Source organism: Equus caballus, chromosome 16, assembly GCF_041296265.1.
Source record: "Equus caballus isolate H_3958 breed thoroughbred chromosome 16, TB-T2T, whole genome shotgun sequence".
In the NCBI taxonomy this organism is placed as follows: Eukaryota; Metazoa; Chordata; class Mammalia; order Perissodactyla; family Equidae; genus Equus; species Equus caballus.
Window position 1 is genome coordinate 59,561,932 of NC_091699.1, and position 13,800 is coordinate 59,575,731.

The 13,800-nt window shown below is 44.8% G+C and overlaps 1 protein-coding gene across 3 annotated transcripts in view; it reads left to right on the forward strand.

The window, feature by feature from the left end:
• Positions 1–13,800, forward strand: part of TRANK1 (tetratricopeptide repeat and ankyrin repeat containing 1) — a 98,828-nt gene that overhangs the window by 25,409 nt on the left and 59,619 nt on the right. For all 3 annotated transcript variants that reach the window (XM_023620746.2, XM_023620747.2, XM_005600832.4), the window contains 5 exons: positions 4,040–4,166; positions 7,096–7,246; positions 9,419–9,537; positions 12,001–12,084; positions 12,326–12,464. In XM_023620746.2, the coding sequence (XP_023476514.2) occupies positions 4,040–4,166; positions 7,096–7,246; positions 9,419–9,537; positions 12,001–12,084; positions 12,326–12,464 (620 nt within the window). The remainder of the gene's footprint in view (positions 1–4,039; positions 4,167–7,095; positions 7,247–9,418; positions 9,538–12,000; positions 12,085–12,325; positions 12,465–13,800) is intronic.

Sequence of the window (13,800 nt, forward strand, 5' to 3'; positions counted from 1 at the left end):
TTGGCTTCTCTGCCTCCTCAGCTCAGAAACTGAACAGAGAAGAGTAGAGTAATAAGAGAAATGGAAAGTGAAACACGGGACTGTTCATAAACATTGCAAAACTTCCCCTTCTGTCTGATTATGGGATTGGAGTCCCTGGGATGATCGAAGTCCCCAAACCTCTCATTTGTCATTCATTTCATTTTCTTGATTATCTATGCCATTTACTCCCTGGCCACAGTGCACACCCCTCAGGAACTAAGGCCACCTCTTCTCCTGACCCTTCGAGTAAAGGCTTATGGAGGACCCCAAAGGGCTTTTGTTTATGTAGGTTGTAGCTATCAATATAGTGTATTAGAACTTAAAACAGAGAAAAATTTTAAATATGTATTCATTCATCCATTTAAAATATCATGATAAACCCATTACATGTTAACGTAAGTTACATATTTTTATGAAAAATGGCTATATTTTCTGAAACTAAAAATTTAGTGGGAAGAGTGGCACATTTTACATTTTTGCAAATCTCTTTAGTGTCTGTCTCAATAGAAGACATCTGGCTTCTCACATCTGCTTCTGTGTTCAATCTGTTGTGATATCACATGTCATATAGCCTCTGGAAAATTCCCCGCACACGTGAGAGAATGAGTGTGAAAAAGACGCAGAATGCCTTAGTATTATTGTTGTATTGGTTTTCTGTTGTCACTATAACAAATTGCTACAAACTTAGTGGCTTAAAACAATACAAATTTATCTTACAGTTCTGGAGGTCAGAAGTCTGAAATAAATCTCACGAGGCTAAAATCCAGGTGCTGGCAGGGCTGGTCCTTTGCGGAGGAGAATCCATTTTCTTGCCTTTTTCAGCCTCAAGTGGCTGCCTGTCTTCCTTGGCTTGTGGCCCCTTCCTGCATCTTCAAAGCACATCGTTCCAGCCTGCTTCTGCCATCACATCTCCTCTGCTATAGCGATGGCTCCCTCTGTCTCTCTCGTAAGGACCGTTGTGATTATATCATAATCCAGGAGAATATCTTCTCAAGATCCATAAGTGAATCACATCTGCAAAGCCCCTTTTTTCATAAATGGTAGCATTGTCTGGGGACCATTATTCAGCCTGCCACCATTGTGAAAATATTTTGACGTTGTGGACCACTTGAAACGGTCTTGGGGATCCCCAGAGGTTCCCAGATCATACTTTCAGGACAACTGTAATAGAGGAAGCAGAGGATGGCATTTGGGGGGTGCATGCACCCTAAACTTGTACTGAGAAATGACATCAAGTTAAATTCCTGAGCCATGGCTCCCACCTGCTACCACCTATCACCTTGTGTCTATACTCTAGCTGGACTTGAGTGTAATTGGTTTGGGTCTGTAATTGTGCCTCCTGGTTCAGACCAGAACTGTGTTAGAGCTGGGCCTGGAGCTCCTCGTTCAGGGCAAAACATTTGACTTTCTTAATGAGGTAGTGTTGGATGGTAGTTACGGCCATAGACCAACCCCACACTGAGTGCTCAAATCTCAGCTCCACCACTTACTAACTGTGTGACCACTAATGGGACTTCTGCTTGGGCCCTTGCGTGTTGCCTTTCATGGACTTTCCTGACACTGTTCCCTTGCCCATCACCTGCTGCCTGCTTTCTTGCCGCTGCCAGCTGGCAGAGGGATTTAGGTGCATGTGTTTACTGAGCAAGTGCTCTCATGAGAAGAGACTGAGGGAAGCAGGATGGGGCAGGGGAAGCCTCCAAGCAGGGAGTATCTCAATGGGGTCAGTTTCAGCCTGATCCCCTGGGGAGCTCTGGAGCATGAGTTGTACTGCAGAGCTGGTCCCACTTTGTGGCACAGGGCTGACCTTTTGATTCCTATGTCAGTCATTCGTTGGTTGTAGGCCATCTGACCCTGTGAGTTGTCCTAGGGAGTGGGGCTGAATTGATTAGCTTGGGCTCCATAACAAAATACCATAAACTGAGTGGAAAAACAACAGGAATTTATTTCTCACAATTCTGGAGGCTGGAAAGTCTGAGATCAAGGTGTTGGCAAATTCAGTTCTTGGGAAGAGCCCTCTTCCTGGTTTGCAGGCAACCACCTTCTCACTGTGTCCTCACACGGAGGAGAGGGAGAGAAGAGGCAGCTCTCTGATGTCTTCTTACAAGGGCATTAATTTCATCATGAAGGCCCACCCTCGTGATCTCCTCTAAGCCTATTCACCTCCCCAAAGGCCTCATCTCCAAATACCATCACACTGGGGGCTAGGCTTCATCATATGAATTTAGGGGGACACAGTTCAGTCCATTGCAGGGGCATAACTTCCTGGGGAGAGGGCAGCTTCCTTTAGGCTGAGGATAAATCTTTGGAGAACAGGGCACTAGGACCCCCTAGCTGCAGCCAATAGTTACTGCAGCTGGGGATGGCTGCCCCAGGCAGGGTATGTGGGCTGGACACTTGCAGTTACAGCTCCCTTGCCAATCACCCTCCGACTGTGCTCCTGGGGCCTCATCCCTCAACCTAGAGGGAGTGATGGGCAGTGAGAGAAGCTGGACACAGAAAGCATTGAGGATGGGGACAGTAGCAGAGGTGGTTTTTACTTTGCTTTATTTTTGTGCTTCTCTGCATCTCCTAACTTTTCTATAGTGATTTGTATTCTTTTCACAATTAAAATATTCAATAAAAAAAGAAACTTAAGCCTTGCTTTTCCCCCTCATGTGTCTTGAATTCAGTGGCACCTGGGCTTCTGTTGACATATTGTGGTATATTTTACGTTTTCTTCCTTCTTCTGACCTGGTTTCAGTACTAACCTTGCAGTGTATTAGCAGAGCCTCTGCCTCCCCCTGCTGTGTTTTAGAGGGTCCCCCTGAGACTCCCTCAGCTGTGCCCCTCTCCACAGGCAGGAGTCTGTCAGGCCAGGGGCTTGACCTACCCAGAGCCCTTGCCTCCCCTTTGGTCTGCACCGTGGGTACCAAGACCCTGGAAATCCTGCCCTTAGACCCTGCTCCCAGGGCCTGCACAGGCCTCCTATCCATGGCCCACTCTTCTGAGGGCTGGCCAAGCTCAGGGGTGTGGACAGAGATTGGAATTATGCCTCCTGCCATGCAGGATGATGGCTGAGGTGGAAAGAGAAGAGGGAGCAGGCAGGGGCGCAGGTCTGGCTCACCCTGCCCTGACACAGTGCCTGCAGTTCTCAATTTGAAGCTTGCCTTCCAGGTATTATAAAGTAAGAGGATAGAACCTATTTTATTGAACACTTTTTGAGCTGGATTCATGACCTTCAAATACTAAGGCTAGCTCAGTCCAATAGGACTTTCTGTGATGATGAAAATGTTCTATAATATAGAATTTAGCTGTTGAGTACTTGAAATGTGGCTAATACAACTAAGGAACTGAATTTTAAATTTTGTTTAATTTTAATTAATTTAAATTTGAATAGCCACAGGTGGCCAGTGGCTACTGTTTTGGACAGTGCACATTAGCCAAATGGTGGTTGGGCCCCCATGTGCACTCTGGCACTGGGTCCTACAAATGTTAGGTGGCCTGCCTATGTTCTAGGACTGTGCTCATCCTGTACCTCTCACGCTAGGTCCGTGGGGGTGCTGTGGTCATGTGTTCTGAAAGCCCCTTTCCATGGTAAGCTCTGCATCTGTTCAGCGTGAACATGCATGTGGAGTGACACACAGTGTGTTCGGACTCTGCTGAGGCTTGGTGGGAACTCCCATCCTCTCCATCCTTAGGACCAGTCACCATCTTCCCAGCATGTCTATCAGTGGTCTCTAAAAGATGAAAAGATCTGGAGAGATCAATTCGAGGTGGAACCATGGTGTTGTGAACACTCATCATTAAGAGGGGGAAGCAGAGGATTTGGGAAGGATGAAGGACAGATTTGTGCATTGCACATGCCCCAGGCTTTCTAAGGGGCTAGAGGCTCAGATGTGATGGGCATAACTTGGACATTTCCTGCTGAAACCCCTTCATGATGGCAGCAGCCAGCACCAGAAATGGTGGCCTTTAGGGGTGATTTTCTGTATTTGCAGAAAGATAGCTTTACTGACCACCAGTTTGTTCTTTCTCGCAGGGTTCCCCCCAGGGATGTGGCTGTCCTGCTGTGCAACAAATCCAAAGCGTTTTACTGTCTTGGGAAATGGAATGAGTCGTTTATGGCTGCCGAGGCGTGTCTTGAGTGGGATCAAACCTACGTGAAGGTATGGTGACACTGGGGCCTGCTGCCTCCTTCCTCTTAACCTGCCTCTTTCCCTTCCTTCTTTTTAGAATGGAAAGGCTAAGAGTGCTTCTCATTCAACTTTCTGCACCTCAGACAGATGCTCACAGGGCATGTGAGCCGTATCTGGAGAAGAGTAAAACCAGTGATGGCCAAGTGTTGAAATGCCCGTGTAGGGTAGAGCAGAGCTGGGCCTCGTGGTGGATGGAGTGCTGTGGAGTCACGTGGAGTCACCATGGAGCTCCTTTTTGTTCTGTAGTTACACCAAAACTCATAGTCTCTTCATGGTCTTTGCTGTTTGCAAGTTTCATTTTAGCAAAGCTTTATTTCAAATGCAAGCTGGGTGGACAACATGGCACCGATTCTTCAGAAAGCATCCTTACGGTAGAAGTCAGCCCCTTTGGCGGGATCAGGGAAGTCTGAGAACCCTTTAAGCTGTGAACAAAAGTCAGTAAATGATCATTTGATTGTGTTTTCAGCTAACATGCTCTGGCGCCCACTCCGCCAGGCGCCTTCACCTTCTTGGTGCCTCAAGGCAGACAAAAGGAGTGAAAGGCACCATCCCAGCCCTGTACTAATTCACAGGCAAGCTGGGGGAGGAACAGCATGTGCACAATCAGAGGCCTTAAGTTAAATTGCAGTTCTGGAGCTATCTGAGGCAACACACAATTAACTGTCAACGTAGTGGCATAGACGGTTTATAGAGGAGCTCTGCAATAAAGTGGGAAAGGCACAGCGTTTTTTCTCTCTGCTCTGCTGTGTACTGGCTTCAACAACTTGGATGAGTTACTTTTCCCTCTATAAGGCTTCATTTCTGTAGGAGAAATGTGTGCTAATATCTTTGTCTTAGAGTTGCTTCAAGGACTAAGGAGCCACTAAGTAAGGTTGTTGGCACTCAATAAATAGGAGTTTGTATTATATCCTCAGTGGTCTACATTTCATGTGTGACTACTAGAAACAGAACACAGTGGGAAGTGGGTGAGGAGGTCTCACCTACAGATTACTACAACCTGGAGGAAGGGGTTTGTGGATTTTACATTAAACCTCTTCTATTGGAGGATGGATACTTTAGAAGTTATTGAATAGTTTTGAAAATGGGAAAGCATTTCTGAGGAATTTTCCCTGAAAGACATCTTAGGATTTTCCATCCCCCAAGTAGGATAAGGGAGGAAGTTGGGAGGGTTTGCCTGCATCCCTGAGGCGGCAGCTGTGGCTGTGGCCCCAGGGTCTGAGGGGGTCCTGGATGATGCTCCCAGATTCTTCCTTAAGTGGCCAAACTTGTAGCAGCCCCTCACAGCCCAACAACCAGGACCACTCCCCCATTCTTACCTGGAGGTCCTGGGGGTCTTCCTCCTCCATTCTTTCTCCCTGCCCCAAATGTCCTCTGTAGGGGAGGAAGAAAAACCTTTTCCTCTACCCTATTTTGGTTCAGTGGCCAGGGCCCTGCAATTAGACTGATGAGAAAAATTAACAAGAGAAAAGCGTAGAAATTTTATCTGATGTTAATTTTTATGTGGCGCAGGGGCCTTCCTAGAAAAGAAGTGAAGACCCTAAAGAAGCAGGTAGGCCTGAGAGCTTATATGCCATTTTTAACAAAGAGCAATAAATGGTGGAGACGCAAAGACAAAGGGAAGGGTTTTTAGACTTCTAGGGCCTACAGACTGTGAGAAGGTAAATATATGGGGAAACTAATGGAAGATAAGGGGTATCTTAGCAGTTTGTCTGTGCTAGTCCATCTTAGTGCTGACTTTCCATCTTCTTCACGGCCATAAAAATTCCCCGGGAGAGAGGATTTATGGCAGCCCTCATTTCTTAGAGTTTCTGCTTTTAGTCGGATAAGAGAAGCTCCGGAAAGGCGTCTTTCTACATCTGTTGAATCTCAAATGCCTTCAGCTCAAAATAATCCTTATGCCAAAATGTCATTTTTTGGGGTGGCGTCTTCTGAGCCCCTCACCCCCCTTCAAAATAAGGGATGAAAGAAACTTACATCTGAGGAAGGCAAAGAAGTGAGGAATTCTGTAACAGCTTGCCTGGTTGGGGGAAAAAACACATTTTTCCCCCTTTTCTGATTCTTAGCTAAGGTTTTAGACTTTCAAGTGAAGGTTAAAACACGTCAATAAATAATCAGAGATTTGATGTTAAGTGGAATTTTCAAGTGCTTGCTTTTTATATGAACCCTGTTGGTGAACACCTTCTGTTGTCTTAGACAGAAATTATTTTGGTAGATTCTGATGCCAGTTTATTTAGATGATCAAAGTGGACAAGGCAGTAAGTATCATTTTGTTTCTACTCAAGACTCATACAGTTTGTAGACAGGCAAAACTGGACCACTTTCCTCTATTAATCATTGTAATTTTCCTCTCCCTACAGAAATCAAATTTTTTTTTGCCTCTGACGTATATTGCCTATAATGTGGAGCTTGGTTAATCTCAATGCTTGTCCTTACAATTGTTTCCCCTACATACCCAGTGGAAATTGTGTTTACTTTGATTGAAAGGGAGAGGGAACAACTTCTGTATTTTCAGGACAATCTCACTCTTTTCTGGAACACTGCCGTCATGGGTGTTTTTCGTTCCTCTTTTCTTGCCCAGGCTGTGATTTGAGGCATGAATAAATAAACTGCACATGTAGAATTGGAACCAGGCCCACCTCCTTCTCTCCATGTCATATGTCAGATGCTTTATAAGTCCTGGATTGAAAGTGATTATTTTCTTGGCAGTTAAAAAAGGACGGGAAAAATGTGTCACAGAATGTAGTGTGGAAATCCTGTATCCAGTGCTTGTTAGGAACCTGTGTTTATGTAGAAGTGAGACTCCTCGATTCCGTTTCTCCAAGTCGCCAATCTTGCTTTCCTTTCAGCAGCAGGTTAAAAGAGATGGATGTGCTACGGTTTTGGTTTTCTTCTGTTCCAGGGCTACTACCGAGCTGGGTATTCCTTGCTGCGGTTGCTCCAGCCTTATGAAGCCGCTCGCATGTTTTTTAAGGGTCTGCAGCTTCTGCAGGGCAACCAAGACCAGATCCAGGTTGCTGACTTCCTTGTGGGAATCTTCAACACCACGGACAGTAAGCCACAACTGGGGAAGCATTCTTTCTTTCTTCTTTTCTTTTTTTTAAGGTCCTTGTTAGTTTCCTTGGATGGCTCCTGGGGACTCTGGCTCCTGGGGACTCAGGCTCCTGGGGAGATCATTCTGGGGTGTTTCTTTGTGGCTGATGGTTGTAGTTTAAATCAAACTGATTTTCGCAATAGAAAGCCTTTTGGAAGCTTTGGTGGCACATGCCTTGTAAAAAACTAAGTCCTTTTGCACAAATCACTTAAAGCTTTCCTAATTTTGTTTCAGACTTTGTTTTCTGTGGTGCTATTCACAGAGCTTTCCCTACTTATACTACTTGTTTTATGTGACTTTTTGCTCTCTCCTGTGATTTTTTGTATGTATTTCTCAAATATGTCGAGAAAATATTCTTGTTTGCTATGAAAATAACGTGGAAGGGCTGATGGAGAGTCCTGTGAAAGCTGGCAATAGGTGCTCAGTGTGGCGGCTGCGATACTCATGGCAGCAGAGGATGCGCACACTCGTCTGGGAGTGACACATGGGGGCCTTTTGCATGGCTCATTAGATTATTACTCTAATGACCTGGCTGTGAGATGGCTTTGTCCATGGGCTGGATTAGCCAAAACAGAAAACCATAAAGCACAATATAATATACTCCTTACCAGTGACAAAGGAGCTCTTTCTCTGGTTATCTTAGCGCAGTCTGAAATTCCACCGCTAATCAGGCCATTGTTCTCAAATATTGTGTTTGATCACATTTAAGATTGCACTGTTTCAAGATGTGCTGTTAATTTATGTTCTGCTATTGAGAGGAAACATCGATTGTAACACCTGTCCCTGTTCTAGAGATGTTAGAATGTGAAAAACGGCACATGTTAGAATTGCTGAAAAATGGTCTTTGGCTTTCAGAAGTGGGGAAATCACAACTGGCAATAGATTCAACTCTCATAGATCCAACTGTTCCCATTGCAATTGTGGGAAAGCAACTTCTGTGGCCTGTGGCTGGACTCCTACAGACTTTTGCAAGTTTGGCACAGAGGGGGGGTAAGAGCAGTATCAGGCAGTGAGTAGAAGGGGCCTAGAGGTGGGGACAGCCTGTCTCTTAGTCAGAGAAGCAGAAGGTCCCCAGACAGGTGCTGAAGGGTTGCAGCTCTCTAGTTAGCCTCTTGCTGTGACTGAAGCCGACTTTCCTTTCCTCTGAACCTGATGGCCTGGCCCGTTCTCTATACTTCCTTATTGTCTTGTCTGTGTCTTTTAAAAGTCACTGTTCTGTCAGAAGCCAGGGCAGAGCTATGGGAATTCCAAACAACTAATTCTTGGTGACTGCACCTTTAAGAAATCTGGATGGTTTCCCTTCTTGCCCCCATCCTGAGAGGGGGCAATTAACAGGACTTCTTGGGGTGACGCATCCCTTATTTTGTAGGCAAAGCATTCCTGTTTGGAGGGTGAATGTCTGCTCACGGCCCAATTTCTAAATTTTGGAAAACAGATTTGTGGAAATTTAGTATCTTTTTGTACAATATATATTTGTTCTGGTATTTACTTATTTTTGGAAATTGATAACCCTCAAAGAGATGCCATGTTATTCTGGCACCTGACCCTTGAATGTTGTCATGCATGAGTTTGAGAAATGTGGTTTGGAGGATCGTGAGATGCCATAGGCTGATGGGCCACTAAATGAGAAGAATGAGTATTGACTAAAAGAGTTGGTAGACCTGGTTTTTGTCATGAACCAACTGTATGATATGCCATGAAGCCTGACCTCGTTGTCATAGTTTCTCATCTGTTGGGTGAAAACAATATTTGTTGTATCTTTCTTAAAGGAAGTAAAGTTTGTAACTTCCCTTAAGCTTGCATTTCTCCTCTGTAGATGGAAATAATAGGCACTGCCTTCTTGCTTTGTTTGAGGGATTAAATATAAACCCATATCAATGGGCTTGGCAAATAGAAAAGCTCAGTGAATGTCAGCTCACATTGATGCTGCCTAACTCTTAGGGGGTTGAGTTTACGGGCGCAGTTAAATGATTGCTACTTCAGTCAATTATATAGGACTTTGAAAATGCCTCCCTTTCTGATATCTTTAATTTACCATTTGTCTATATGTGGTCTTGAGTGGAGGATCTTTTCCTAAATGTTCTATACTTTGCCCAAGTTAAAATTTCTAAACAATGGAACTTTCTTTCAGATGACCCCATTGTTTTGCAAAGTTTCTTGCCCTACTTTGACCATATTTTCACTACTGGATTCTCAGCAGAAGTATGGCAATCTGTAATAGAAAAGTTGGCAAAGAAAGGCTTGTGGCACGTAAGTAAAAGGAGATGGCTCTCTTGTGGGGAAAGTACATTCTTGATTAAATGATTTCTTTCTGCTGGCACTGGGGGATTGTAATTTATTATTTGTTTATCTTGATACCAAAGTAACTTTTTAGCTGTAAAGTCATTAAAAATGGAAAGTCGCTGAGATGTACTAGGCAGTTTCCATTCTTTTTTAAGTTAGCGAAATTACTGTTTGTGGCAACCTCACCCCTTGCTCTGTGTCTACGTTGTCTTCAAAGAAATGTAAAGACCACATGCTAATGGGTAATGTGGAATGAGGAAAATAAACAGTTGCATGCTCATCTTCATAATCTTTGGCATGCTGCCTTTGCTAGTGTGGGCCCAGATGACCTGCCTGTGCCTCTCGGACGGTTTCCGTATAGCTTTAAGGGACCCACAGGTAGCAGTGAGGCTGTAGGACCCAAACCCGGGGCGAGGAATCCATAGAATGGAGGAGCAGAGTGGACTACGGAGCCTGGCTTCAGTGGCACACTGAATTCAGTGTCTCCTTGAATCCTAATCTTTCACTTTCTATTTTGGGCTAATTACTACTCCTGAGCCTCATTTCCTCATTTGTAAGTTGCAGGATATAAACCTATTCCCTCAGGGTTTTGGTGAGGATTAGCAGTAATGGCCCAAGAGCACCTAATAGCAGCTAATGTTTATTGAGGGCTTACAATGTGCCAGGCACTGAGCTAAAGGAGTTTAATAATTCCTGGCATATGCTAAGTCTCCAGTGAATAGTAGCTGTCATTGACGATGGCTTGTAAGTGCTCATGAGGATGGGCTGGCCAAGGCTGGGAGTTTGGTTAGAAAGGGCCTGGTGGGCTTTCTAAAGCTGGGCAGTCCATAAAAGTCACCCAAACCAAGGGCAACCCATTAGGACTCTAGATCCAGGCAGGCCGAATGAGCTTAGAATACAGAATTCTTTTTTTTTTTTTTTTTGAGGAAGATTAGCCCTGAGCTAACTACTGCCAATCTTCCTCTTTTTGCTGAGGAAGACTGGCCCTCAGCTAACGTCCATGCCCATCTTCCTCTATTTTATATGTGTGACGCCTACCACAGCATGGCGTGCCAAGGGGTGCCATGTCCGCACCCAGGATCCGAACTGGTGAACCCTGGGCCGCCGAGAAGCGAAACGTGCAAATTTAACCACTGTGCCACCAGGCCGGCCCCCAGAATTCTTAAATTTTTGAAAAGGACATGGATTCCATTGGAAATCCAATGAAATCAATGGGACTCCTGTTGCATAAATGCACAATTATGGGTATAGTTTCGGGGGTACATAGGAAATCTTCTAAAGTCCAGCTATGGGTTTCCTGAAGCTTATCCCCACATTAAAAGGTCTTGAGAAGGCAGGCAGCCAAGGGAAGGCCCTGGAATCCAGCCCAAGTGGCAGGTCCAATATTGTATCAGCAGTGGAGCCTAGGTCATTTTCAAATATTGGAGACAGAAGCATCTTGTAAATAAAAGCCAGGCCAGCAATCAGGACTGTCAGAACTCTGAATGTGTTATCTGGGATTGAGTATGGTCAGTGGGGCCTGTTTAGGGTGAGCAGTTAAGAGTGGACATCAAATTGAAAGATACTGGAAGCAAGATGTGGTCACAGGGTGCTACATCCACTGGTAAGAGCACACATGGTGGGGGTTGGTTCTGAGGTCGGGCTTCCAGTCATGGCCCTACCAGAGCCTGGAGCGCTTACATCTGTGGTGTACCTGGATGATCTCAACAGGGACCTCTCAGGATGCGCTGTGTGACCTAGGAAAAGTTGCTTAGCCTCTCTGGGATTCAGTTTCTTTAGTGACTTTAGATAGAGTCAGTGGTTTAACAACTGGCTCTCTGAGAAAAAAAGTCCCGATGTGTAGCATTTGCCAATTTCTCTAGCGTAAATACTCTCACCGTGGTCAATTTCAAGCTCCTAACATGACTACAGGACTTGGAATTGGGAGAAGATGTGCACAGTTCCCTCTCACTAGCTGATAGGAGCTGACTTTAGCACACCACTTGACTGGGTCTAATGGACCCCAAATACTTGGGGTGATGAAACACTGATGTGCTGAAGAATTGATTGGGATGGGCTATTTCTAAAGCATTTCATTCTTCATCTGGCTAAGCTTTAATAAATTTGCAGGGAATTACTTTTTTGCTCCACTGCCTCTGTACTCTCTGCAATGCTGCTTGCCATTAGCTGCTCCTGTCCTCAGCAGCCTTTGAGGAAATGTGGAGAGCTTAGCTCTCAGCCCGAACAGGAAGTTGGCTAGACAGAGGGACTTTGATGATTATGGTCCAGGCTGTAAAGCTTGGCAAGTAGCTTAAAAAAAGAGACAGGGCTGGAGGGTGTTTGGTTTTCTTTTTGGTTTGTTGATTTTAAAGCTGAAGATAATTTTTGCTCTAATAACCTATATGGAGAACATTCTTATGCCATCTTTTTCTTTTTATCCTCTCTCCTCAGTCATTTCTACTTCTGTCAGTGAAAAAAGACCGACTACCCAGAAATATCCATGTCCCAGAGTTATCCCTGAAAAGTCTCTTTGAGGTAAGGTGGCTTCTTGAAACATATGGTTTCAAGTCAGGCCACTTCAGGCTTGTATTTGGGACCTTCCCCTTTCGCTGTCTCACCACACGTTTGTTATCTACAGTAACCTTAGCCCTGAGCCACAGCTAATCCAGGTTTTATCGATTCCAAAATTTATGGGTGAAGGGTTTGAAGTTTCATATTGATGTAGTGACTTCCGTGATTCTTCCTGTGTGTATGTTGGTTTTTTCCTTTTTTTCAGAAATATGTCTTCATTGGACTTTATGAGAAGATGGAACAGGTGCCTCAGTTAGTCCAGTGGCTCATCTCCATTGGTGCAAATATTGAGACTATAGGCCCGTATCCGCTTCATGCCCTCATGCAACTCTGTATCCAAGCGAGTGAGTGTTCTTCCCATTATTCCTCCTCCGAGCTGCCCTTCCAGCTCTGAGCTCTGGGACTCTCCTGAGCTCAAGCGAAACCAGAATGTGGCCACTTGAATGTAAAATATTTAAATGATTTGATTATTCAAATGGATGACGGCAGCAGGGAAACAGCATCATTTGTATTTATTCTGAGACCTGGTTGCTACAAGAGGCCCAAACTAAAAGGCTTCTGTGTTCCTAGACACATCCTGGCAGCAGGCTGGAGCCCTGGGACCCAAGGAGGAGACTTGGGACAGACAGCTTTTGCTGGGCAGAGCTCCCAGGAGGGCTGTGGAGTTTCCTCTTGCCTGCAGAGGCAGCTGTGGTCTTTTTCCCAGTTCATTTTCTCTCTAGCCCAGAGGGCCAACCACTGTGAGCAGGGTGGGGGGTAGTTGGAGGGGTGGATCCCAAGGGAAACACTGGCTGTATAGCTGATAAAATTTGCTTATGGTTCTTTTAAAGGACTCCTATTTTCATAAAGTTCTTTTTTTTTTATTAGTCTTCACCTGGCTATAGGATTTAAACTTTAAAATATTTTAATTTGATCATTAAAACACACGCACACACACACTTTAGATAGGAGCTTGTTTTTCTTTTCCAAGCATGTGTAGCATCATTGTTGGACAATTACCCAGACCATTTTAGAGCCAGAAGGGGACAAGAGAATTTGTCTAGATAGCTTCCTCTTCCAGGCTGTGTCATCTCTCTGGGAATGAGGGAGAGAGGGAGTGGCCAGGGGCTGGAGGACCTGGGGCCCGTCTTTGCTTTAGTCAGGTTGGCCCTGCTGTTATCCATTTCATGTATTGGAGAATCGATGAGAGGTTTTATTCTGACACAGGGATTGGTGGATAAAACATTTATTAGTAAAGTCTGATTAAAAGCAATCTAACCCAATCCTCTTAGTTTCAAAATTAGAAATCTGGAACCCAGAGAAGTGTGCCTCTGGTTAGGAAAATCATGATTCTTCGTTGTATCTACTCTTGAAGTTAGCTCCTCTGGTTACAGGCCGGTATTGATCAGATCAATCTTCAAGTTTATCCCTGATTAGTTTCTCAGAGGAAAACTCTGACATGGTGACAAATGATGTCCACAGAGTTGCCAGAAGTGTGATGCTTTCCTCCATCTCAGGAGCTACAGGGAAGGAGTCTGGAAAAAGAATTTAAAATATATGTTCTATTGATAGTAATGTAGTAGGATAATCTAATCAGACATGCTGACTTGATTACTGACACGGGCGGTGTTGGTGCCTGGCCTAGATCGTTTTAATCACCAGTGTCCCCATTCCACCTGCTGTGAGTACTGGTGGTTCCAG